This window comes from Sphaeramia orbicularis, chromosome 10 (assembly GCF_902148855.1).
Source record: "Sphaeramia orbicularis chromosome 10, fSphaOr1.1, whole genome shotgun sequence".
In the NCBI taxonomy this organism is placed as follows: Eukaryota; Metazoa; Chordata; class Actinopteri; order Kurtiformes; family Apogonidae; genus Sphaeramia; species Sphaeramia orbicularis.
The window spans coordinates 23,562,215-23,589,594 of record NC_043966.1 but is presented as its reverse complement, the minus strand read 5'-3'; the positions used below and the strand labels follow the sequence as shown (position 1 = coordinate 23,589,594).

Here is a 27,380-nt window from a genome sequence, read left to right as displayed (position 1 = left end):
TTGAAGTAAAAATAGTCTGCTTGTGCTTTTGCAGATCGCAGCTGTCACACCAATATCCTATAAGAACCTGAAGGGGCGCGAGTGAAAAGCAGCGAGGACTCGCATCAACCAAGGCAGCAGCCACATTCAGGGTCCATCTGCCAGTCAGGTCAAAGCAGTCTGCCATCTTTCCTGAAGAAGAAGAGAAAGAGGAGGAGGAAAAACCTGAAGAAAAAGAAACGTACTGATTTAAGGATGAAATGGGGTTCAGCACTCTTTCGACCTGTTGGTGCTGCATTTATCTACTCCGTCCTTTTCTGCCCAATTCTCTCCAACGCATGCCTGCAGAGCATTGCCCTGCTTTATTTTTAAATATCTACTCAGATGACGGGCATGAGTTTTTTGCAATTACTTTTACTTTTTATTTTTTTTATACAAGCTTACAAATGAATGCAAACACGACTGCCTTGTCAGTAGCTCAATCCAACTGCTGTGTTTTAACAAGCAGTTACAATATCCCCTCTAAGAATGGTTCACTTGCATGAATGAAGGCTCAAAAGAATGCTTCACTTCACTGATGCTCAGTCACTGTACTCTGCAAGTTTTATAAGACATGATGATCCCATTTTTAGCTGTATCACTTTGAAAATTGATTCGACTTTGCAGTTAATACACTTTTCACATTTCAACGGTTATTTTTAAACGGTTATAAAGCATTTCAGAAAATGCACTCATCCACAGGTCAAAATCATTAAAGATGGAAAGTTACTGAATGTGTTTTGACCATCGCAGAGCAGCAAACAGATTGTTAAAACACTTTTCCAGTGTCTAGTTAATTGTGTGACTTTTTTCCAGTAAGAATCTGCAATCGCTACTGAATACTAAGATACCAGAAAGGTTAAAGGAGGCCATATTACCACTCAATCCAAAAAGTGTGTGTGTGTTTATGTAAGATTGAGAAATAGATTAGAGATGTTGCACATCCTTTAGCAATGGAACATTGCTCAGAGTGTAACCTAAATCTTCCAACCTCAGAGATAATTTAAGAGACTACACCTCAGATGAGTAAATTAATATATGTGCTGTACTGTATATATAGCTTATACATGTATGATATTATCTGCTCCAAGCCAAAAAGATTAAGTCTGAAACAGACACAAAATACTCAACACTGTCCAAACAAGTGTGATCTGAAAAGACAAGTCAGTGTGTGTGTGTGTGTGTGCTACATAATTGCGTCCAAGTGTGCTGGATAACAATAGCCAGAACTGAATAAAAACCAGGATTACTTGAACCTTGAGATGTAGTACGGTTAGACATTTTCTGCACTATTAAGGAAACTGGTTTGTTCATTGCTTAGGTTGTCACAAAGGCATGCGAACATATGTCTGAACACACACATCACATATCAGACAGATTACAATAACCACACAGCATACAAATAAATGCACACTGCACTAAAGCCTAAATGAGGTATTTATGTTCATTATCCATTTTGTAGTTAGCGTCATTTTTCTGAGACAGGCTGAAGTTGGACTGTAAAGATGACCAGCTTCAGCCCTGCAGATTGAATATAGTTAATGCCACTGTGAGGCTCTGCGCTCCACCTCCTTTCCACTGATGTTTGTTTCATCTACTGACCTTCAGGATGGAGAGAGCGGACCGTTGGGCTGTTGTTCCTTCCTTTAACTTGTGTGTAGTGCTTTATACATTCCATTTAAACATGCCATGATTTCTGACACTTTTAGATAACTGTTTTGGAATATTTGTTTCTTTTTTTCACAAACATGTATTGTCTATTTGGCATATTTATTGTTAAGTGTAATTTTACTCACAAATGTTATATTTTTATTACATGAATCTTTTTTATTGCGGAGAGTGATCAGCTTTGTGCCAGTTGTTTTCGCCTGTGTCAGCCAAGTCTTGATGTGAGCCCGTGCCAATCCCATTTGATAGTCTTTGTCATATATACAAAGACAGGCAGCCCCCATCACACTCTTAAGATATTTATTTATTAGTTGGTTTTATATTTTAGTACTTAATACCCCAAACTCTGAATATTAGTGAATTACTTTCCACAACTTGTTTTTACTCTGTTAACTGTGGCTTGACATATCTGTGTTTTAATATAATCATATAATCATCAAGTTAATGCCAACTCGGATATAAATGCGCATATATATCATAAACACGCCTTTTGTTTTATCTGTTTTTATATTAAATTTGTCTGTTGTGTGATAGAAGAGAGAAGAGGTGGTTGTTTATTCTGTGACACATCACCTCCAGACTGCACTGTGCCAGAGAAATGTAATAACTGAGAGGGGCTGCCTGCTTTGTTAAAGAATAAAAAAAAAAAAAACCTTTAAATGACATCAGAGATGCTATTTTCAGAGCTTAAAATATATTTAATTCTAACGTTTTGCTTGTCAAAATTGAGAACTATAAAAGAATGGATTGTATTTTTAATGCAACCTTTTTTCCAGCCACTTTTATAAGAAAATCAAAATGTTCAAAAAATAGCACGAGGCTCTGTGGTAACGGACTTTGTCCTTGTCTGTGAGGAGTGGAGGGAGCGCTGAGGTGTGGTGCCGCCTTACAGTGGAGGTGGACACCTTCAGGCACCTCGCCTCTGCATCTTGTGGTAGGGACACCCTGCCGCAAAGGCCTTTGGGTCTCCAGCCTCAACACTCCAAACCTCCAAGCTGAATGTACCTCTTTGAAACTTAGTATATTCAAAACCTGAAGATTTTCTGTAATAAAGCAGAATGTTTTGAAGATAAACATGTCTTAGTGTTCTGTTATTTCATGTCATTGGATCTGTCTGATGTAAGGATGTTTGTATGTGTGGGTGGTTGTTGTGTGTGTGTGTGTGTGTCTGTGTGTGTTGGACTACACTAAGCAGATGCTGTGCAGTAATGAGATGGCTGAGAGGCTAAGCTGGATCAGCTGAGTGGCTGCATATCAGGTCTGAGTGCTGCTGCTCCTCTACTGCTCCATGTGTAGCCTCATAAAGAAAACTGCTCTGTATAGAGGAGGGTATGTATAATTTTCCCCCTGACTTCTGTAAGTGAGTACTGATCCATTCATAGTATCTGTAGGCTGAGCAGTGGGGAGCTGAGCTGAGAAAGGCTCAGTGTGTCAGAATGTACACAATGACACCCTTTCATATTTGTTCTTCTGTTTGAATGTGATTGTTGTGTATTAAAGGCTGTGCTCATTGGCCTAAGTTGTTGGCTGAGGGTGCGGTAGATTTTCATTTTCATTTTACAAAGGGTCCCTTTTCCACTGAATGAGCTTTTATATTTGACTTAATGATGAGACAGCCAAACAATCCTGCTTACTGTAGTAAAGTGAGAATTGTACTGACCGCATAGAAAACAGCAAAAAGGAGCACAGAGTGTGAAGGAGAGGAAAAGTTGGGACTGGGAGGGAGTTGGCAGCGTATCACGAGTACACTCTTGAGCTCTGCACAGTTGCAGAGCTGACGCACTAAAGCTCAGAGAGAGAGGGAGGGAGGGGCAACAGGGAGACAGGCAGGCAGCAGTGGCCAGATGGAGCCCTGTTTGTTTTGAAGTGGCTGACTGCTGCTGAGGGCAGGACAGTCTGCCAGACCAGCGGCTGACAGGGAAACACACCCAGTGTAGGAGGCAAGAGGATGGTGACCCAGTGTTTTCTGAGAGGCCTGTATCTGTTTTAGGTGTCCTGTTCTGTGTGAAGGCCTTCTATGCTGCTCAAGGTCAGGAAGATCCAGCAGCACCCTCAGGGACCTGTCCCAACTGGATCAGGGGAGCTGCAGAGGCAGGTGAGCCCAAGTTTCTCTGCTGCTGTTGTCAGCCTCTACATGCGGACACTATGGAGGACTATAGGACTCTGAAGAGGATATAAGGCCTGGACCAGTGTGAATACTTCCCACAACGGCATAGGTCCTTCCAGCCTGATCCTGAGTCAGAGACAGGGGGAATGGGCCCAGCGTCACTGCAGGAAGAGAAAGAGCTGGAGAAAGAGCCTAAGGAGGAGATGGAGAGCTACCACTGCCTTCTGCAGGCTGGCTCTCAGCTAGAGAGCACTCTGCAGCGTGAGTATACAAGATGCTGACCGTCCTCGTTTAACCTCTGGTTACCACTCGCAGGCATTAAATATGATCTTTTATCTGTTTTTATCAACTATTCCCCATTTTGACTTCCTTTATGTTAATTAATTCAACTGAAACTTAAATGACACGAAGAAGTGCACTGTTAAATCTCATTTGCAGTGTTTTAGCATTTAATTTAAAACACATAACATAAAGAAATGACAGGACTGCATCCTGTATCTTATGCTGGTCAGTGTCATTGAAGTGCCAGTTTCTGCAGCTTTGCTTTCAGAGTGGGCCATTGCAGGGATTATGACAGTTATTTTAAGCCATCACAGATGGATGGATTTTTGTATGTAGTAATAATTTATAGTCTTTATCTGCAAACTGTTGGTTGTACATCACTGGGGACAGTGATGAAAGACAAAGCAATTTTCCTTCATAAATCCTACTTTGTATGTGCTATAGTAAAGCTTTCACTATTCAAGGGTCTGTTTTACAAGGGGGCTAAAGAATAGAGAGCAAGGCTTTTTTAAAATTTCTGATGTATTATTAATACGAAATATTTCTGTTCCATAATCCTGTCACCACCTCTTTTAGTGAGGCTCTTCTCAACTGAAGTTTAAACAACAACAACATCAACAAAAATGAACAAAAAGGAGGCAAGATGATGGACAGAAATAGTGTCTGATGTGACTTACAGCTCAATGGATCAGCTTCCTCCAGAGGCTAATGTAATTACTTTGGGATCTTGGCGAGCTTGAGTTATTGTTTAATTGATGGGCCCTTGCCTTTTATGTCCTCTGTGGGTTCATTGGACCTATACAAGGGTGTGTAGGTAACATAGACAGCAGAGAAAAGGCCACTGTGAATTTCTATTTATACCAGGTGAGATTGTTTCTCCTCTATGTGTGTAATGTGAACCCAATACTCCGACTTGTCCTAATCTTCTTACATGGGATGCAGTGTGAGCAGAATGAAGTCACTGCTGCATGAAGCATATACCACATCACATACCTCATCATTTTCATAATGAGACACAATACATAATTGCTTACACTGGTCATGTTTTACCCTCTCTTGTCAATATCAGCAGATGCTTAAAAACTTACAAGCACATGAGTTTTCTTAAGGTCATTTAAAAGATTTCAGGATTTCCATGTAAACCAAGAAATGTACATGTCACACTAATGTTTCATCATAGTCACACTACAACCTACACACTACCTTTCACTTGGCAAAATTATGACCAAATATGAATGAAATCCTCTACTCTGAAAACTAAATCCAGACGAGATTACTGTAATTATAGGTATACAGAAATATGAACATTTAAGGCACTAATATTGTGCTGTGTTTTCCTGCTTTTCCTCTTTAAACGTATCTAGTGTCTCCATCACAGCTGATGGAATCCATAGTTTTCTTGTGGAGTTTCCATCCAAACACAGGTACACACCACTCTAATCTCCTTAGCATTGAAAGCTTTGTTTAGCAAAATATCTCATGACCTAAAAGCAGCATTAAGTGAGGTCTCTGTGTACTATGAACCTGCTTGCATGTGCACAAAAAGGATTTGTTGCACTGCAAGGGATTACATGTTAGTATTTGGACAAAAAAAGAAAATCATGAGTGAACATATAGATGGGTGACCTGGAAAATCTACCGGGATGGTTGTCGTCATCTATAGGTGATAATGCATCATTGAATGGTTTGATGAACAAGACAAAAATCCACTCACCAGTAATGTACTTTAGCTGTAACCTTTCAAATAGCATCAATATTCTTCAAACTTCTAGGGAGACTTCTTGTAAAATCGTATATAGATGGTCCATCTTAAATACCCCAAATCCCTTGGTGTTACATCATGTGATCAGTTACCTTACAAAAAATACACATAATATAAAGAGAAAATGGCTTTAAGAAAAAAAGAGGGATAGGGTTTTCATAACGTGCATTGGACAAGTTTAGAGAAAACAAAGTCCTCCTGTACAGTAATATGAATATATAGACAAGTACAAAAATATATATACAAAGAGTGAATTAATATGACAAAGGAAGAAAGTAAACCTAATATTTAGTGGAAAATCACGTTACACAGCCATCATAAATACTTAATATCTATCATCTCCATCTCCATAGAGGTTAAGTGTTATGAGGGATGTGTGCATTGATAGACATGAAAATGCTCTGAATCATATGCTGTGGTCATCACAATCAGCAGATCTTGACCTGACTGAAAACTCTCAACCACCTTCAACACAACCTCAACTGATGGTGAATGTTTTGGAAGAAAGGTTCATCTCTCCAGTGAACTTCACAGACTGTAACTCAATGTCAAGGAAAAACATAAGATATTCTGGTGCTTTATGTTGGTTTTTCCTTTAATTTGTCACCCATCCATACATCCTCCATGTTGGGTCAACCTAGAGCTATTCCATCGTTATTATCATTTCATGCCTTTTCCTCAAGGGAAGGGATTGAGTTTTATTTGCTTAATCTTTTATTCTTGATATAGTATTTTATTTTTTTATTCGACTGTCTTCTCTCTGTAGCACTTTGAGGTTCCACCGAATGAAAAGTGCTTTATGAACGTAATTTATTATTATTATTAACAACAATCCCAGTATTTGAGATTAATATTTTTCCATCCCACCAACTCTTTAAAGTTGCTAAGAAATACACACAGTCTTGGTCACTACTCTGGTTTGACTTTAACCCATAAAAGACCCAGTACTACTTTTGTGTAAGTTCCCAAATTAATTTTCTCTCTATTTAACCTTTCCTAAGTGATTTATCACCATTTATTAAAATATTATCTTCTGTATTTTGCATTTCTTTAATAAAAATCAGGTATTTTCCCATATTTAATTCACTGATCATGTAAATGTTCATAAAAGCTCAGATTAAAGTTAACTGTCATAATATTAGAAAAAGAGAAAAATTAAGAAAACTTGACTTTTTCAGTAAAATCTATCACTAACTGAACATAAACTGCATGGGTCCATCCACTGTCATTGATCCAACTCCATGGGTTTTACTGGAGAATCAATGCTGTAGAAGATGACAGTGTTTCCACAGTAACTACGGAGCCTGTGAATGTCCAAATGGGTCATATCTGATGACCATGAAAAGATGACAAACTGTATTTTACACCAATTATTTAAATGTATTGATAGAATTAGTGGATCAGAAGTTATTAAACATTTTATATTGGTAGATGATTTTGGTCGCCAGTGGTTGTTTGGGTTTTATGGTTTAATATACAGTGAATGAGTCTTAGATAGGTATGACAAAACCTAATAAAATCCACAGTGACTGAGGGTTGTGAAAACCAATATATATATATATATATATATATATATATATATATATATATATATATATATATATATATATATATACAAAAGTTCAAGGAGGGTTCATTGTCTTTATGAAAGCTGTATGGAATGAAATGTGTGTGTGTAGATGGTTATCTCCTGTTTGGTCAACAGAGATAAGCCGTCACCATCAGCTTTGTACACTGACTGGAAGGATTGGTCTGAGTCTGGATCTGTTTAACTAGCAGCAAATCTCTTGTTTCCATTCATGCTGGTAAACATCTCCCTCTGTGCGTAAGAACAGTGGTTATTTGATTGTCGTCTGAGCAACTGAACCTGCATGTAAGCTGTAGAGATCAGGATGCAAGCTCATGAATACTGCACAAAAATAGTCGCAGAAAAAATTATTAGATGCAATCAAGTACTAACTCCTGTGTGTATCATGTGACTAAAACAGACAGAAAAGAAAACATGGAATGCCTAAAAGCACTGTTTTTGTCAGTACAATGCCATGGCTATTGATGTAAGAACTGAAGTGATTTTGGTTATTATCAAGAAAACATGGAAAATGGATAGATATCAGCTCTGAAATTAAACTCTTATGTGATATTTTTGTTGTCATCATTATATTTGTCCAAACAAATGTACCTTTAGTTGTACCAGGCATTAAAATGAACAAGAAATTGAAGAAAACAAGGGTGGTCTAATAATTTTTTCCGCCACTGTAAATGAGTGTCATATGTCTTACTTTGTGTTTCCTGTATTTGTCAGTGTGACATATAGAGGATAATTGACATCAAAAATAAGCATCACTTACTTTTTTGCCAAATATATGGTGAAACGATGACAGGTGGACAATAGACACCACTGGGATAATAATACAGTCACGGAAAAAATTATTACACCATCGAAAGTCGTCAAAAACAATGGTTATGCAATCAAGTACTAACTCCCGTGTGTATCATGTGACTAAAATAGACAGAAAAGAACATGGAATGCCTAAAAGCACTGTTTTTGTCAGTGCAATGCCATAGCTGTTGATTTAAAAACTTAAGTGATTTTGGTTATTATCAAGAAAACATGGAAAATGGCTAGATATCAGTTCTGAAATTAAACTCTAATGAGCTATTTTTGTTGTTATCATTATAGTTATCCAAACAAATGTACTTTTATTAGTTGTACCAGGCATTAAAATGAACAAGAAACTGAAGAAAACAAGGAGTGGTCTAAAAATTTTTCCGCTACTGTATAAGTGATTGAATATTAAGTTTTCTGAAACACTGCCCTCATATTTAGAGGCTCAAACTATTTATTACATAACACACAGTGTACAGTTTATCAGTTATTTCAGTGGAAAATAGGCCACAATATTCCATTACAGATGTCTATTTGAGTCCTGTCTCAGCTTCCTGAAGGTCTTATTGCATGCAACATAAATGATGATTTAGCCATTCTACTGTGACTGTAACTTTACTCCTCCTCTATGTGTGCATCGTCCTGCCTAAAGTCCTGCTCCGGCCCTGCCCTGCTAAGCTCCTCTCTGTTACAGACACATATTAAATATTCAGCAGGTACCAGTAGAGCTCATTACTGCTCTCTGACAGCCTGATGGACACTGTTACTGCAGTCGACGCATTGGAAAATAACACCTCCTCCTCTTTGTGTTTCTTTAGCATTCTCTCATCTATTTTTTTTTTTTTTTTTTTTTTTTTTTTTGCTTGTCTGTTTCTAAGTCTCTATTCTGTTTAATTTTGTATGTGTCTATCTATTATGGATGGAGAAATAATGAAATGTGAGGGAAAAACAGCAGCTGTGGATCCGTTGCATTAGCTGCTGGTGGAGTCATCTAATACAATGTGGTTTTAACAAGTTACAGACTCAATCATGTTTAATGTTCTTGCTGAGGGAGTGTCTGGAAATGAGTTCAAGTTAATGATGTGGTCCCTTCACTGGTAGTTCATTGCTTCTGTATTAACATGAATAAAGAACATATGACCAGAGCTTCTTTTGAGCTGTACCGACTGGCTGTATTTCATCTTAGAGTGTACAGCTAATGGCACCAAACATGAGCAACCGGGCCAATTGCCAATAAACATGACATGACAGCAATCCAATTCCAATTGCACTGTAAATGAGCTAATGTACTTTAATGATGTAACTGCCTCACATGCACCAGATGCAGCATTTACATCTGCCACAGTGAGGCACTGTCAACAACTGTCAGCTGGTTGACAACAAACACAACATCCACAGTGTTTATTTCCCATTTAAAGCTAGAAACTGACATTTATAGGCAAGTGGGTGTATTTATGTAGGTCAACAAGTAACTTAATTGGATGTTGGAAATGTTTAAAGAGCATGTTCCAGGCTTTTTATTCTATGTGAATACGACAGACAATGGTTTGATGGTGTTCTCTGCAGTGTTCTCTCCATTTATAATCTTATTTTGACATTGGATTATCTCCTTTGAATGTACTATTTGACTTGTGATTAAATCAGCTGCTTTAATGGATTACAAATACCACATACAAATCCTTTAAGCCTGTATTGTTTTTCTTTTGTTATGTTCCAGAGGTGACTGTACCTGTTAGCCTGAAGGAAGTGGGAGGCTACATAGAGAAACAGGTGGCATACCTCTCAGGTGAGGGTTGATGTTTATATCCCTAGAAAATCTAAATGTACTCAAAACATCTGCTCCAACCACACAAGACTTTTGACTGACTAAAAAAAGCGATTTGCATTTGCTCTCATACCTAAATCTAATGCGTACTGAAGACTTAGGATGACTTTTTTTCTAATTTTGTTCCCTAGGGGGTCGTGGGGAAGACTCTAGTGTCATCATCACGCTCCCTGAATGCTCAGCGTTCAGTGACATTCCAGAGGAAGCTTTAACCAAAGTCTTTACATACCTCACTCTCATCCCTCGGTATGTTCTCCATCTGTTCCTGTTGGTTTTGCCTCTTCTCCTCATCCCTGTCTGCAGTGCACCAAATGCAAAACACTTGTATTCTGAGCACAGCTGGCCTTCTCTACTCCTCAGCTCACTGCCAGATGTCCTCCTGGTGTCCTCAAAGCCTAAACCTCACTCTCCCAAGTGTTCAGAATACTTAAAACTGGCTCCAGTCCAGGGCTTTTTCCTCTTCACGTGTTATTGCAGTGAATGATCTATGATTAAACAACTGATGCATGTGCTTGTGAAGAACCTGATGATGCTTTCACTCATACCTATTGTCTCTGATTTCATTTGTAAACCACAGAAGCATCAAATTCACAGTGATTGTATTGAATGTCATTAAATTAATATGAAACAACATAACTTTTTCTTGCAGAACGAGGCAACCTGGGGTCAAATTTATCATTATTTTAGATCGAAGACTGGATACATGGGCATCTATCAAAACTGCACTTGCAAGGATAGCAGTAAGTCAATTTGTATTGAATCAATATTGTTATCAGAAAGGCTGATGCCAATTATCGATCACAGAAACAATGTGAATACTTTATATTACTGTTCCTGTGCTGTTTAATATGAGCTGTCCATGGTGCTGAAAACCTGAACATGTTCCATCCTTGAGGTTTTTTGCTTGTAAACGATGCAACGTGTGAAATAGAGCCCAAACCTGCACTCTGCACCGAGACACAACTATTGCATATTGCTGCAAATGTGTGACTCAGCAAAAGCCGCCTGTGACGCGGAGAGGAAAGGAATGAGGAGGAAGGGAGGGAAACTTTGCAGTCAGCGCTGCCACCCTCCGTCTGTGAGGCAGCAGCAGCAGCAGCAGGGCTGCGGCTGTGGTCGGCCAGCCGGACGGAGCTGCATACCTTAGCTTGGCACGGCACGGCTGGAAGAAAACTTAAAACCACCGAGGATGGCTTGTAACACCATGGCTGACTGCTTTTATCGGCGGGGAATGCCGAAGATCCGGAGGAGCCCGGTAACAAGCTGATGATTAATTTGATTTGCCGTCGCAGAGTTTGGGCTGAAGTTTCTGGGCGGGAGGGCAGGATACTGCAGTGGCACCGGCTGTGCAGCACTGCGGTGCAGAGAACACTTCTGCTTAGTCATGCGATTGTCTTGCGTGTGAAACCAGAATGAAACCTAAACCGACTGAAGAGCGGCGGTTTAATGCATGTTTATCCTGAAATCAGAGGCTTGAGTTATCGATCTGGTGTGGACTCAGGGCAAATGAAAGACAAAAGTTGCGTCGCATGCAGATGCATTGGTAGTTTTACAAAAATAACAGGCTAGGTAAACAATATTTGTTCAATGGTGCTCAAGGACGAATTTGCAGAACTCATACATGCAATGAAAGTAGGCTTAAACAATGAATCGAGTAAATTAAAGATAATAAGTTATAAGATTATGCATTCATTTATTTATTTTTTCTATTTCTTTCCTTATGCACTAGTCGTTACTTTGAGTCACCTTCAAGAAGCTGAATCAGTCCTTTCATTTATATACTACGATAACAGAAGCTGTCAGTCTTCTCTGTATTGTATATAATGCGCACACACTGCCACACAGTCCGACAATAACCTCACACAGCCTGAGGATGAAATGCAACATATGATGTAAGTGATGGAGTGACTGAACCCTGAATCCATTAGGCTGACAGTAATCCACCGACGGTTCAGACCTGAAGTCTCTGTTGTCAGATGTGGAGGATGAGAGCTTACAACCTCTATTTTCTTGACTTCATTTCTTCCCATGTCTTTGTGCAAACAGGAGATAAAATTACACTGATTTGAGGATGTTCAGATTTTGTGCTACAGAGACTTTAAAGTTTATTCTCAATCCCTCTCTGTATGCAGTGAAATGTGCTTTCTTCTCTTCAAGGCTTCCTTCCCTGGGAACCTCCACCTGGTCTTGGTGCTTCGCCCCACCAGTTTCTTCCATCGCACTGTTACTGACATTGGTTTTCGCTTCAGCCAAGAGGACTTCATGCTTAAGATGCCAGTAAGGCAGCTCCTCCTCAGTTACCAAACATGTCCCACACTACAACAAGGTACACCTTATTTTTTGTTATGAGCTGATCTCCATGAGTCTAATGTACTGTGGGTGACACAGCCAAGAACACCATACTATAAAGGTGCTATATGCTAAATACTCTCATTCCTCTAAAGACCTAAACATAAAGATACTTGAATAAACTATTTAAATCTAAAAAAAAAAAAAAAAAAAAAAAAAGGATTTTATTAATACTGGGTAATAATATGGAAGAACTTTCATAATTGTACTTGATATGCCTGGTGTTTTGCGTGGCCTCAGCTTTTCATATGCACCTTTAGGTGGTAATGCTGAGCTCTGTAACGGACCTGCTGCACTACATCGAAGAGAACCAGCTGACGTCAGAGTTTGGAGGGACTTTGGACTACTGTCATAGCGACTGGATTGTTCTACGTACGGTAAGCTGCAGATCACTGTCCAACACCCTGGGCTCCCTGCAAAGTGACAGGTGTTCTTCTGTTAGAGGTAGAAATCCAATAACAGTTCACTGTCTTATTGACACTGAGCCACAGATGGTTACTTTTTCCACCCCACCAGTGAGCTGACCTTCAGTATTGTTTGTTTATCCATACAGCGGACTTATAATGTTCCTGTGTCTTCTGTGTGCTTTTTACTTTGCCAACAGGCTATTGAAAGTTTTGCTGTTACAGTCAAAGACATAGCTCAGATGTTACAGGGCTTTGGCACCGAGTTGGCAGAGACAGAGCTGCCTGATGAAGTAAAAGCCATAGAGTACCTCCTGGAGTCCCACACTGACAAATACAGGAAACTCAAAGTAAGACATATGACACTTATTTATTATTATTCCAATGGTGTCTATTGTCCACATGTTATCTTTTCACCATATATTTGGCAAAATAGTAAGAGTGATATCTATTTTTGATGTAAATGATCCTCTATGTCACAGGATGCAATCAGGTCAGTGTCAAAGGAGGGACGTCATCTTCTCGCAAGCCTGGAGAGTTCTGGGAAAGATGACGACTCACATTGGGATGTGAAGTTGGACTGGGATACTGTGCAGAGGTAAGACCAGTGTTGTATAAAGTACTGGAAAGTCACACTTGAGCAGAAGTACAGGTACCTGAGCGAAAAATAACTTTGGCAGAAGTTCAAGTCACCAACTGAAATGCTACTCAAGTTAAAGTCTTTAAGTATCTATTATTGACTGTACTTAAGTATATCAAGTAATCTACAATTAAATATACTCAAGTAATGAAAGCAAAAGTACAAGGACATGTTAATAACAACCAAAGGCAGTTGTAAGTTTGAATGATTCGCTGCTGCTCACATCAACAGATTGCCGACAGGTTGAGTGTGGACCGTCGTTTGCACTTACTTATTTCACGATTAGGCCCAATGACCAGTCAGCTTCCTGACTTTGTTGCAGTCACCAGTAATCACAGCGGTGAAAACACCAAATTTCCTTTAATTTATTTTTTTGTAACAAGTAACAATACTTTGCATTAAAAATGTATCAGAGTAGTAGTATACAATTGAGTTAGAAAATGTAGTGAAGTAAAAGTGAAAGTAAACAGAATAAAAAATACTTAGTAAAGTACATATTCTCCCAAAACATACCTGAGTACAGTCGTGAAGTATTATTATTTCATTACTATACAACACTGGGTAAAACATCTTCAAACAACACTTTTGGTGTCTTTACTCTATAAATTCAAAAGGGCAGTAAGTGTAACTATAATCTAGTACTGACCTAACTGCTAATTTTGGTTACAGAAAAAATTATGTATTTTTTTGTAACAGAGTAAATCTCAGGAATTTCAGTACTTAATGATCTGTGAAAAAAATGAGCTCCTTGTCTTCGTGTCTTTCTTTAGGCTTCTTGCTCAGCTCAGAGATATGGAGTCAGCCTTTGATGGTTTCTTTGAAAAGCATCATCTGAAACTCCATCAGTACCTGCAGTTGCTCAGATATGAGCAAAGCTTTCAGGAAGTGAGTATGTATTTATGTATGGGTATTGATCATCATGAGGTTAAAATCATCATATATACTATACACACAAACTGTGAGTGAGGGTGAGCCAAATTGTAACACATGCTTACATACATTAACACTGTCAACACTGAGAATCACAGGTTTTTTTAACCCTTGGCTCATGTTATAATGACGTTTTGTTGCCTTTCAAGGTTGCATGACTGGTTTCAGATATTGATCTTTTTTTCTTTTATTCTCTGTTCATCTCAGATGGAGTTGTGCTTGGAGCATCTCTTGGCTCAGGAGAAAGAGATGTCCATATCTGTCGACACTCTGCCTCAAGTGGAACAGGCTCTAAAAAAGCTGGACAGCCTGGAATCAAACGCACAGGTCAGTTTTGCAATCTGGTTGTATAGGATAGTAATGGATTTTTATACCAGATTGTTTCCAGAAGAGATGAGACAGTCTTTGTAATCACAGTGTGTCTTTTCATGTCCTTTGTTGTCATTATTAGGATGTGATGGCTCGAGCCCAGATAATTATCCTTCATGGACACCAGCTGTCAGCTGGTCACCACTATGCCATGGCTCTCATTATGCAGCGCTGCAATGAGCTTCGCCACTACTGTGATACACTTAATGCTGCTCTAAAGACCAAACACACGCATCTTCTGCAAACACACCAGTTACTGCTTTGTCTTGGGCAGGTATGAAGACATGTTTAGCTACACACAGATGCTGATTCAAATCAAATCATTTTTTATTTGCTCATATTTGACTTAGATCTTAGATATTTAGATATTTTGATATTATGATCTTTTCATTATGTGGTATATATGGTCCTATATATGGTACTATAGCACTCAGTCAGTTAAAAAATGTGTATGCCTTCATTCTCATTATCATCTGCTCAGAACTTTCCTGGCTTTGCATCAATTTATTAATAAAGCTGTAAAGAAGATTTCATGATTATTACTGTGTGACTGCTGGCTGTGTGTGATGTCTGTTATTATTTATTTATGTTCACTGAAGTCAGTTCAGGACTGTGACATTACTATTAGCTACACTGAAAAAAGTAAAAAAAAAAAATCCTATCAGAGTAATAAATCCAAATTGAACACTAAGGCTTCTAGTGTGAATGTACTCACATTCACCTGTATATTTGTTTTTGTGACACACATGTTCTCTACCTTTAGGCCCAGTCTTGGTGTGATAATGGAGCATATCTGCTGGCGAATCAGCTGGTAGATAAGTTCCAGTCTAAGGAGGGGGCTCAGTCTGCTTTAAAGGACATTGAGAACTTCCTGGAGGGGGCGCCATCTCTGCTGAGTTCAGGACCTGAAATACTGGCCATCGAGTATGAGGCTGTCATCACACCTCAGCTGCAGGTCTGGGAAAAAGGAATGTGTGGGAAAAATACTATTAACATAACAAAGAAATTTCTTTATTCTGCCAAATGAAGCATTGATATTGTCATGTAGAATGAGTGACCTCCACCACCCCCATATTACATCATGTATATGTGCAGTCACTATGTGAATATGTAAATATCTTTAAATTTAATACTTAAATTTTTATACTTTTAAGAACATTTATTTATACCTGCCTTTCTTTTGCACTGGTGTGTTGCATATTGCTGTTGTAAACTGTTAAATTTCCCCATGGTGTGATCATATGGGTCTTATCTTATCTTATCTTATCTTATCTTATCTTATCTTATCTTATCTTATCTTATCTTATCTTATCTTATCTTATCTTATCTTATCTTATCTTATCTTATCTTATCTTAACCTGCTAATGGAACATTTAATCATCAAACCTCCTGTTCATGTGTTCATTTTTATTCATTTAAACCATCTATGGATGTCACAAAAAAATAACCACTTACTTTTTTTTATCCACTTTCAGGCTCAGATAGGCAAAACGTTTGAGAAACATGCAGCTGTGCAGCAGATGATCCAGAACCGACAGGCTTGTTTGAGAAAACTGGCAGATAAACACATACGACCAGTCCAGCTAGTGGCCCCAAGGCCTGAAAACCCACCACGCTCCAAGTCTCCACTATTCTCCCCTAAGCATAGTATGTAACACACATTCATGCTATCACACACACACACACACACACACACACACACGAAAAGGAGAATCTGCAGTGAATATATTTTGTCACGTCATTCGTTCATTCTTGAAGATTGAACCTGTGTTGTAATAAATTATTTGTCTTGCTTCCCTGTGGTTGATATATAGAATTTCCTCGTACCAGCTCCCTAAACCCTCCCCCAGTTTCCCAGGCCCAGTATGGGGTCTCGTCCAAGCTCTTTGGCCTGGCAGGATTTCCCTGCCCCTTGCATGTTTCCTTTAGGCACCAGTGATGAAATTAACACATCACACAGTCCCAGTAAGCTAGCTTTAGGTGTTCCTCAACAGGCTTCAGGGCTAAGGGGTACCGTAACAAACAAGCTGGAACAAGGGTAGAGGGTATAATCAGTCCACTGGGAAGCACCTGACTGCTCTATTAGTCAGGATAGCTGCTGTAGAAGCATATGTGGTTCATATACATTAAAGAACCTTTCATCTTGCTTTGTGTCTCAAGGGAGGTTACACAAAACTCGCCATATACAGTAGTATCCAATTATTAGTGTATGTGTTATCTGTGTGTTTCTTTTATTTGAATGTGTTTTCCTCCATTGAGAATTTCAGTGTACAAGGATGCACATTTTTTGTCTTTGCCTTTATGATTTTGTTGCCCATTAAAAAAAAAAAAAAAAAAAAAAAAAAGGGTTAACACTGATGAGAGTAAAAACAAGAAAGAGAATGCGAGTGATTGGGATCCCCTCTGAGGCTGCTGCCTTCAAACTCCACATAACAGCCTTTTAAGGAAGGAGATGAAGGGGAAAATGGTTAGCTTTGATTGATTTGATCTGGTACATGCATGCACACACATACATGCATATATGCCGCTGATGAACATGTAACTTGGCACGTGCAAGGGACCAATTCTCGCTCGCTCGCTCTACTCTCGTAGCTGAGGTTGGACTAGCATGTAAGGATTCAGCTACCGTGATCAAAAGGACATCGACAGTTGTGCCAAATGCTGCTTCAGATCTGTACATACATTTTCCAATCTGCACCTTTGGAGGAAGTGTAGGATTATCACTGATTACCTTAGCTGTCTATCATGATTGATTAATGTTTTATTTAAATTACAAAGGAATAAAGGTAGGTCATGGGTAGGGCAAGTCACACCCTTAGAGACTCTGTGATCACATAGAGCAGCTTTAAAAGTAATTATATATGACATACTGTTGACTTCTAAACTAGCCATCTCTTCAGAGCATATAGAAACACAGATTTTTGTGCATAAATTACACTCATAAACTTTAAAGAACGGCTGCTGCTGCTGCTGATAATGACGACATTTTGGTTTTTGTAGGTGATGGTTTGAAGTTCACATTTGACCTCTCTTTGCCTGGAAAGCGGGGGTCAAGAAAGAGCCCCAATGCCCGAAAAGTAAGGAGACAAGAACTGTGTGATCATTTTTTTATGATATTTATGGATTTTTTTTTACTTTGTTAAAGCTGTGTTGAACATCAAAGAATACCAACGCTAAAATTTTAAGTTGCGTTATTATCTTTTATTCAACTTCCCTGTTCGGTTCAGCTATTAAATCACTTGTGTCCACCTCGTGTTGTGTTCAGATCGAGGTGATTCACGATTACCAGGAGAGTCGGAGCTGTGTGTCATACGGTCTGGAGGGAGAGGACAGCCCAGATCTCCTTAAGCGGTGAGTAGGAGGCAACCATGCACCTATCTGTCTGCCCTCTGCACTCTTGATGTTTTTACTTTGTGATTCTCTTTGTTCAGTGTTAATGATGCCCTCTGGCTCTCGCTCTGTCAACTTCTTTGTGTTTGTTCTATATGTTTGTGTTACAGCCATGTGATGAGAGAACTCATAGAGACTGAGAGAATATATGTGGAGGAGCTTCTATCCATCCTATTGGTAAGAAAACCCCTTCAACCCCTTTTTTCCTTTCCAAAAAAACATAGTTAAAAAATCTTGTCATGTCTGCACACACTATATGTTCTGCTTTTTATCTTTTACTACATAATGCATAACTTCTATTCCTCCATATTTTCATTATTGTGATTAAACACTGCAGGGTTACAGAGCTGAGATGGACAACCCAGCTCTGTCTGGACTTCTTCCCCCAATTTTGCGCAGTAAAAGAGACATCCTCTTTGGAAACATGCCAGAAATCTATAATTTTCACAGCAGGTTAGTGAATAAGAACTCATAACACTCTATTCTCCCTTACGCTCATTAAGGTCATCAAACCAGAGACTCTTGATGGTTCCCGCACCCAATTTACAACCAGAGGAGAACGTTCTTTGCATACCAGTGCTCCCTGCCTGTGGAATGCACTACCTCTAACTCTATGTAGCATAGAGTCCATTGACTTCTTTAAGAAGGAGCTTAAAACTTATCTTTTCAGGCAGGTGTTTAGCCCAGGTTGATGTTTTGTCTTTTCTTTTTGGGCTTGTGTTATTGTCTGTTTCTCTGTGCTATTGTTTTTTTTTTTTTTTTATCTTGGTGTATGTATGACATTTTATTCTCAACTGTAAAGCATTTTGTGATTTTATCTGTGAAAAGTGCTATACAAATAAAATTTACTTACTTAAAACACAGGATCCTTTTATAATAAAAAAAAAATTCTAAAAATTAATATTTGATTTGTACGTTATAATTCCTCTATCTCACAAGCCTCCTATATAATACTATATGTTCATGAAATACTGCCCTTTGAAAATAATTTTTGTTCTTAATAGAAGACGAGGCTTTTGAGATCTTAATTCATGACTTTTGACCTTTCTGTGAATATAGGGTTTTCCTTCAGGATCTGGAGGGATGTCTGGAGGCACCCGAAACTGTTGGGGCTTGTTTTCTTCAGCGGGTAAGATGATGAGTTTCCCCTAAAATTGTGATTATTTGAAGTGGAGCTGTGTGATATACTTATCTATAGACACACTGCTGTGGTCACGTACACAGAAGCCACCAGAGTCACACAGTCCAGGGGTTTTTGGTCCACCATAACCTGTATTTGTTTAGTTTGTGTTATTATTTGACTAACAAACAGGCCCACTGACAGACTGGTAGACAAGCAACTATTATGCCCTGCAAATTATGCTATTTTTTTTTTTAGCCTGTAGGCTTTGACACAAGTAATGTAGCTGTTTCAGGTCTCTTATGGAAATGACTATCTGACAGCAAGGTGAATTTTGCATATACTGTAATGGAAATAGATTTTTTTTTTCTAGATTGGCCTTTTTAAGTGGCTAAAATGCCATTTTCACAGCAGTACATTCATGCCTTATACTGTCTACAGTGCTGACAACGTCATACTTACAGATGTTTCACTGACCATGGATAAAATTCCTCATACAATCCCATATTATTATGTTTCTCCATATTTTCAGAAGGAGAATTTCCAGATGTATGAATGCTACTGTCAGAACAAGCCACGTTCTGAGGCTCTATGGAGACAGTTCTCAGATTGTGCCTTCTTTCAGGTCAGTTTCAATGACATTACATTTTCAGCTGTTAGTTTTGTGTAGTTCATTCACTGTTTCTGTCACTTTTACACAAAAAAATTATTTTTGTCTTTTTTGTGAAGGAGTGTCAAAAAAAGTTGGAGCACAAACTGGGTCTGGATTCATACCTGTTGAAACCAGTCCAGCGCCTCACCAAATACCAGCTGCTGCTTAAGGTTAGACACTGTGAATATGTGATAAATACAGACATTTTAATATGATGTATGAGCTATCCTTCAGTAGTATTGTTGATGTTTGAGTGGGTCAGCTTTAATGGTCTTTTCTTTGTATTCAGGAGTTGCTGAAATACAGTACAGATTGTGAGGGAACATCTGAATTGCAGGAGGCGCTAACAGCGATGTTAGATCTACTGAAATCAGTCAATGACTCCATGCATCAGATCGCCATCACAGGATATGAGGTGAGCCAAGTCTTTTCACACTGACTGATAAGAAACAAAACTTCTTTATCTCCTAAACTACAATTATTTCCTGATAATTGCTCCTTCTCACCACATTCAGGGAGAAATTTGCGACCTGGGCCGAGTGTTGATGCAGGGTTCTTTCAGTGTGTGGATCAGTCATAAAAGAGGTCCCACTCGCATGAAGGAACTGGCTCGCTTCAAACCTATGCAGAGACACCTGTTCTTGTATGAGAGAGCTTTGCTGTTCTGTAAACGCAGAGAGGAGCATGGAGACGGCTGTGACAAGACGCCCTCATACAGCTTCAAGCACTGTCTCAAGGTACGCCTTCGTCTTTGTGTGTGTGTTTCTATACACACAGCTATGTCTTCAAGAAGTACATCAGCTTTTTAGACCCTTGGCCCATATTAACATGTCTCATATGAACACCAACCGTGAAAGTCTTTGTAAATAACTGTATACTGCTGGGTACATTCTAGTAGTGTGTAAAAATATGTAAATGAAAACTGTGGGAGATTGGAAAAGTTCATGTAATTTAGGACTCTACATGTAATCTAATCTGTACTCTGTAATCGAATTCACTGTATTTCTTTACATCTTTATATTTTTTTGTTCAGCATCCCTGGCAATTTAAAAACATATGTATTCATCCCAAAAGTTTCCAATTTGAAAAAAAAATGCAGGCTGAAAACTGTATGCAAAGTCAGGAATGGGGCAAGGTAATGATTAATTGTTCTGGCTTCTCTTGTGTAAACTAATATTTGGATTTTTAACCCTTTATAGGGCACTCATTGAAATATTCTCCAATTCAACCTTAGTGTGTTATTGGACATCGTCATCTGCCTCCTTGTCAGTTGGCATGACAACAGTCTTCTTCCTTTTGCCATAAAACATCTGAGCAGCACTTGCTAAAAAGTAAACACATGCAATAAAACAACAATTATAAGGTCATAAACTGACAAAAATCACTCATATTCACTATTTACAGCTTCAAAATGTCTATAAAATCTCTCTGAATCACTGTATAGTGTTATAAAAAACAACATGCTTCTGGACCTCACGGAGACACAGGATTGGCCCCATATTTAATGTCTGACAAAATTACCAAAAATAGTCACTTGCCCAATAAAGGGTTAATATATTGCAGGTAATAAATACTTAGATGGTATCAGCTCTGACGTAGATCCCCACACATGACCCTTTATAGTGATCCGTACCTGAGCTTTATTAAAACACGTGCTGAACTATGTGTAAGTCGCCCATCCGGCCACAGAAGCTGATGTATTCCTTTAAGACTTCTTTTGTTGTATGTGTTGATGTGTGGAAGGTGTCACAGCTGGCACCACCAGCAGCTGCTGGTGCTCTTGATTTATTATTGAGGCTGTTGGGAGGAAGCCGTCACACAGCGGAGGTGTGAGTGAATATGAATGTTCGTGTTCTGTCAAGACAGATGTGTTACATGATGTAAGTGTGATGTATCATGTGCTGCCTATGTGTGTCTGCATAAACAGTGTATGACTCTTGGCAGATGACTGCTGTGGGGATCACAGAGAACGTCAAGGGAGATGTAAAAAAGTTTGAGATCTGGTACAGTGGCAGAGAGGAGGTGTACGTGGTTCAGGTAAGCATGATTTATCAGTTATATACCTTTGAATTCGTCATATCACTGTGATGAAATTATAGGCCTAAGCAAAGAAATTAAATGTACCAGTGTAGTAAGAGGTTTGTTTTTGAACCTGTGATGTTTCTGTGGTGTTGCAGGCTCCGACAGTAGAGGTGAAGATGGCCTGGCTCAATGAGCTGCGCAGAATCCTGACAAACCAGCAGAAGCTGCTTAGAGGTCTGTACTAAAGTGAAAATAATAACGAAAATAGAAGTGCAAAGACGCGCGCGCACACACACACACACGCTCCTGTGCTTTGAAGTTAAGTTGAAATATTTTAAGCTTTGAATCTTGACCTATTTTCACAGTTTAGTGGCCTCAAAAACTAAACATTGGTTCTAAATTTAGAATCAAATGATTCAATCTGATCAAAGTGTTCTACAAATGAAACCCATCGTTCTATCTCATTCCACAGATGAGGCGTATCAACACAGCCAAATGGTGGAACACATGCAGCTTTCTCCACCGCTGTCAGAGAGGTCAGTACCAGTGGTTGTTCACAGATGCAGTATTTCCAGTAGTGCATTAAGGGCATGACTGTAGCCACCAGTAGCACATATATAACACACATGCAGGGGTCACATCTGATCACAGCTTGAGTGTATGTGGAGGTTTCATTTCATGGTGGCCTGGTAAAAAGCTTTATGTGTGGCAGTGTGTAAGAACGGGCGCAGGTGCCATCTGTCCAGTGCTGTCTGGTTGCCTATCCCCACTCCTCCCATCCCCCACCTGCAGGGGCATGCGGCCGTCCAGAGGGGTCCCCAGGGGCTGTCTGCCGGGGCTGGACTTTGTCTCGCTGTCGGCTGATGTGTTTCTCTGTCTGCGTTCCCGGAGCCCACGTCCCCGAAGCCCCCGGCAACGGCCCCGGCCGCGCCCCCGCCACCGCCCTCAGCGCCACTGACCTGCCCTAACGCTCAGTGGTAAACTCAGCCTGGCTCAGCCTGGCTCAACTTCACCTTGTCCTGGCATGACCCACTTGGCCCAGCTTGGGGACCCAAACCCAGGGCCACTCTGTTTGCATACTGACATCATCTGCATCTTTTTAGAACCTCCATTCTGGTTCATAACTGACCACCATCCCCCCTGAGTCTTGACAGGCCTGTTTCTCAGCAGCTTGTGCGTTTTCCACTTTTAACAAAAACTACTCTTATTTCTGCATCATAGATTTGCTATTTTGCATGTAATGCAAAGGGCAAACAAAAAGTGTCATTCCATGAGTTTTCTTAATTTCGTCATGACAGCTGCTGCTTTAGATGGGGCTCATTTTTGAGATCAAACTACTGCATAATTTATTTTCCAAAATGTTCTTACTTTATAATTAAAGCAAATCTCCAAATGTGGAAGACCAGATCTTTCTTGTGCTGACACATGTCTGCTTTATGTGAACACTGTGTCAGTCCGAGGTCTCTAAGACCCGAGTCCCACACTGTACAGAGGAGTTTGCACATGGCTGTTCTGTGTTCAGTCCTGCTGTCTGGCTGCCTGAATGGTCATGGCTGTGTGAAAAACAGGACAGAGTTGTTCTTTGACACTGATCTGGGGCCAGCTTCACTGTTCATTGATTTCAGGGTATGGATAGTTCTCAGGAAGTGAGGGCTGACCCAAGATTTTGTGGTTTAGAATAACCTCTATCCTGAGTCTGCTGACTCCGTGCAGGACACTTTTGTGACACATTGTTTGGTGTTGTTCCTCCAGCAAGCAGCAGAGGGCATCAGTGAGTTCAGAGGACACTGAGTCCGGGAGGAGCAGTCCAGACCCCCAGTCCCACTCCCCAAAACACCAGCACAACCGCAGGAGTGAGTACACATTGTCCACACACATCAATGTCAAAATTAGGTAGATACTTAGTAACTAAATCAAAGAATATGTCAGTGAATTAATGCAGTCCCTCTACTTTGTACACTGTTGATGCTGATTTTCTTCATAATGTCAAATTGATGTAGAACTGTGGCTTCTTCCTCCTCAGCAGTTCAGGTCTACAGTGACTTGGAGAGCCAGTTACATCGAGGAATATGGGGGAAAAAGACTCAGCTACTGAGATTAGCTATTGATTCTACGTTATTGTTAATTTCCCAGTAAGTGACAAGGGGTCATTATACTGTAGACAGAGTTACTAAGTATCTACATGGTGTCTTACAGGAGCAGTGATCTGAAAATGCACTGATCAATACCTGTTACAGCCGAAAACAATGGTGTATGTCACAGGTTGGCCCGGAGCTCACCACTCGGTAGACATCTGCGAGAGTCTGGAGGAATGGCCTGGAGGTCAGGACGCCTTCCACCCATCTGACACAGAGGAGGACACTTTGGTAAGTCTGGATCTGCAGATACAATCACAACAGAACAAGTTAAATCAAGTACGTTAATCCATATTAGATCTCACTAGTCAAATTTAAAGAGATTTTGGAAAGAGCCACCCCTTAACCTTCACTAAATATATTCAAAGGCTGTTGTTTTTCCTTCATACCAGTCTCCAGGTAGATACAGGGCCATGGCTGACTGTGTCCAAAATGGGCCAAGCAGTATTATCATCAAGTGTGGTGATGTCATTCAGCTACACTGTGAGGACAACAGGGGCCTCTGGTGAGTGGGTTTTTAATCTGTCATCCCATGGTGTGATGAAACCGCTCTGCCTCAGTAGTGAACGATCAGACAAACTCTCAGAGTATGTGCAGCAGTGCTTTAGATAACATAAAAGAAAAGGGGCTCTTTTGTTGGAATTTCTGATTAGACTTTGTGTAGAATGATTTTAAATGCAAGGGCAGATCATTCTGTTCCGTTGTTTTTCCTTTCATCCAACTGTTCTGGGTGCACTTTTCTTGTCTGTAGTCTTTGTCACGCATATGTTTTTCTAAAAAGTTGATCTAAAACCTTGTTAGACAAATGTAAGACTACTGCTCCTGCATTTATTCATCTAATATCCCTCTCTTTCCTTCAGTCTCAGTCCTTTTCTCATTTTTCTCATTTTTCTAGGCTGGTAAAAAACCTGAGCCGGCGACAGGAGGGCTTCCTTGCATCTGGCAGCCTGCGTTTGGTTATAGGAGACAACACTCGAGGACCCTCCTCCAGACTAGGAGGTAAAGAAACTGACAATATAATGATGAGCATTTTATCTTTTAACTAGAACTTTAAAATGATTATTCAATTTTTCTGTAGATCCAGGGAACCTGAAGGTGAGAAAACTCAGCTCCCCGTAGAGAAGAAAGCACAGAATATGAATCAAATATTGATCTGATGAACAAACAGAAGAAACAGATTGAGCCATAGCCGTCTTCATAACTAATGCACTTATCAGCTGCCCACTCCTCATTCCCTGGTGCCGCCTGCTTTCTTCAACAAAGTTCAATCATTAAAATAAAACACGGAATCTACAAACCTGATTTTCTCCCAGATTTTCACTGATGGGCTCCCGGAGGGTACAGTACAGGACGTGGACAGGAAACACAAGATGGCACCAGCGCAAAAGGCACAAAGAACTGTTAAGCTCTCTTAGACAATCAGTAGCCGATATCTGAATCCTGTTTGGTCTTCCTCTTTTTGATAATCAAGGTTTCTTCCTTTTGGCACTCCATCTGCAACTCACTGGAAGTGACGTTACTTCTGCAGGAGGTGGTCACTTCATTATTTGTGGACTCATTTTTCAGTCCTTGTTTGTTCCAGCTAAAATTTGAGGCTATACAGTACGTGTTTGTGTTTGTCTCATTGTGCGCCTATTGGATTCTTATCCAGGATTTGCCTGAAACATTTCTTAAAATTTTGTACATATACAGTCTCATTTTTAACTAATATAATGTATTTCCATCGTTGTGTAGTTAGTTGACATTTTACATTAAACTACTTCATTGTATTTTTTTAACATTTCATTCCAGAAGGCACTGCTGTTCTGTACAGTCTAGGAGTTAAAATGCCAAAATGTGCCATGCCATAATGCCTTTTTATTCCTGCTCTTTTTTGAGTCTCTCCTCTCTTGTATGTACTGTTTGCAATATGGAATAATCCTCTTGCTTTCTTGCTTCATCCTGACCTCACAAATATTCAACAGGCACTTTAATAAGGCGGAAAGACAGTAGAGAAACAAATCCATGATTGTCTCCTCATTGTGTTCTCTGCTTGACGCCATGCAGTCTACTTCCCCTTATTTATGCACTTATTTACTGTTTATTGCTGAATGTAAGGTGTGTTATGGAGGCAGGGGAGACATACCCCCCGCATGCAGACAGCAGATGACATGTCAGTGTGTGTGATGTAAGACAAAGGCCGATGTGATTAAGATGGATGGCAACCAGTTCCTTAGTGTGTCCCATAGACAAAAGGGAGGCGGGAGAATGAGGAACTGATTGCTGTCATTTTCCTGTGGATCCGTTGGGAGTGGACTGTCACAGTGAAGGGAATGGAAAACAAGGGATATTGAAAGAAACACACAGAGAGAGATTATGCTCTGTCTGCTTTTCCATCACGGAGGCAGATTGTTTCCTCCTCATCATTACTGCTCCGTTAATCTTAGGTTCTCCATTAAAAGGGATCATACAGCCAACATGAAATATACCCTCTGTGTCGAACGCTTAATTAAATATTGATTGCAGACTTATATGAATTTACCACATCAAATCGAGGCCTCAGTTGGAGGGCTGGCTTTGATACGCTGTGTTTGATATGGTAATTAGTTTAGAAAGCAGCAGGAGCTGCTACGCACTACACATTTCCTATGTTGTTGATTTATTTATTTTGCTGTCATGTTCTTTCTTAATATTATGAGGTATGTGTGCAGCCCAGAGCACTTGACTGCACAGCAACACCCCTCCCTTTTCGCTTATATTACCAAATGATTTTATTGTAACTTCAATCCCAAATGCTGCAGATTTTGCACAGATTTTCCAGGTTGGAAAAAACAAAACAAAAAACCCATGCTTGAAATATCATGTATCCCAATGAGCCAAGTAGCCTAAGCTTACAGCTGAATGTTTATTTAAAAAAAAATGCATGGCAACTGAACATGAGCAGGTTTGTATTCGACAGTCACTGTTCCAAACTGGTTTCTTTTTGTACAGCTTCAGTACTGTAAAGAAATAATCAAGGAAATAAACCATATTTATTGCAATAATTGAGATTTGTGTCAGGAGTTGAAATCATTCAAAGTCTTTAACATGGCGTATGTTGATATATTGTGATATTATTTTATCTAAAAGAACTGATGTTTGCATAATTATTTCCATCACCACCACAGTCAGTTTATTTGATTCACTCAAGAAAGCACTTAAATAATGAAAACTGTATGGACTTTTTCTTGGTAGTTCTACGTTCAACTGGACTGGTTTAGCTCTTGTGAAAACATTTTGTCTCTCATCCAAGAGACTTCTTTAGTTCTGAACTGATACTGAAGAAGTCTCTCGGATGAGAGA

The 27,380-nt window shown here is 39.6% G+C and overlaps 2 protein-coding genes across 12 annotated transcripts in view; both read left to right on the top strand.

Moving 5' to 3' along the window:
* The window catches only part of atp11c (ATPase phospholipid transporting 11C (ATP11C blood group)), a 47,278-nt gene extending 44,883 nt beyond the window's left edge, over positions 1 to 2,395 (top strand). For all 6 annotated transcript variants that reach the window (XM_030145480.1, XM_030145479.1, XM_030145476.1 and 3 more), the window contains one exon: positions 35 to 2,395. In XM_030145480.1, coding sequence (XP_030001340.1) covers positions 35 to 85 — 51 coding nt within the window. In that variant the 3' untranslated portion in view covers positions 86 to 2,395. The remainder of the gene's footprint in view (positions 1 to 34) is intronic.
* Positions 2,396 to 3,529: 1,134 nt separating this feature from the next.
* On the top strand, positions 3,530 to 27,086 carry mcf2a (MCF.2 cell line derived transforming sequence a). Of its 6 annotated transcripts, XM_030145575.1 has the most exons (30): positions 3,530 to 4,054; positions 9,941 to 10,009; positions 10,180 to 10,294; positions 10,698 to 10,788; positions 12,206 to 12,325; positions 12,658 to 12,774; positions 13,002 to 13,151; positions 13,284 to 13,399; positions 14,212 to 14,326; positions 14,579 to 14,698; positions 14,823 to 15,014; positions 15,504 to 15,695; positions 16,216 to 16,387; positions 17,741 to 17,817; positions 18,006 to 18,091; positions 18,241 to 18,307; positions 18,468 to 18,583; positions 19,190 to 19,259; positions 19,783 to 19,875; positions 19,980 to 20,072; positions 20,192 to 20,317; positions 20,418 to 20,639; positions 21,847 to 21,939; positions 22,080 to 22,158; positions 22,397 to 22,460; positions 23,677 to 23,777; positions 24,187 to 24,290; positions 24,452 to 24,564; positions 24,955 to 25,058; positions 25,138 to 27,086. In XM_030145575.1, the coding sequence occupies exons 1-30, from the start codon at positions 3,940 to 3,942 to the stop codon at positions 25,176 to 25,178; spliced, it is 3,333 nt and encodes a 1,110-aa protein (XP_030001435.1). In that variant the 5' UTR covers positions 3,530 to 3,939; the 3' UTR covers positions 25,179 to 27,086. The 6 variants fall into 6 exon arrangements, with proteins under 6 accessions (XP_030001435.1, XP_030001437.1, XP_030001436.1 ...); XM_030145577.1 differs by lacking the exons at positions 24,955 to 25,058; positions 25,138 to 27,086 and adding an exon at positions 23,951 to 24,056 and having other exon boundaries at positions 24,452 to 24,565; XM_030145576.1 differs by lacking the exons at positions 24,955 to 25,058; positions 25,138 to 27,086 and adding an exon at positions 23,948 to 24,056 and having other exon boundaries at positions 24,452 to 24,565.
* Positions 27,087 to 27,380: the final 294 nt, after the last annotated feature.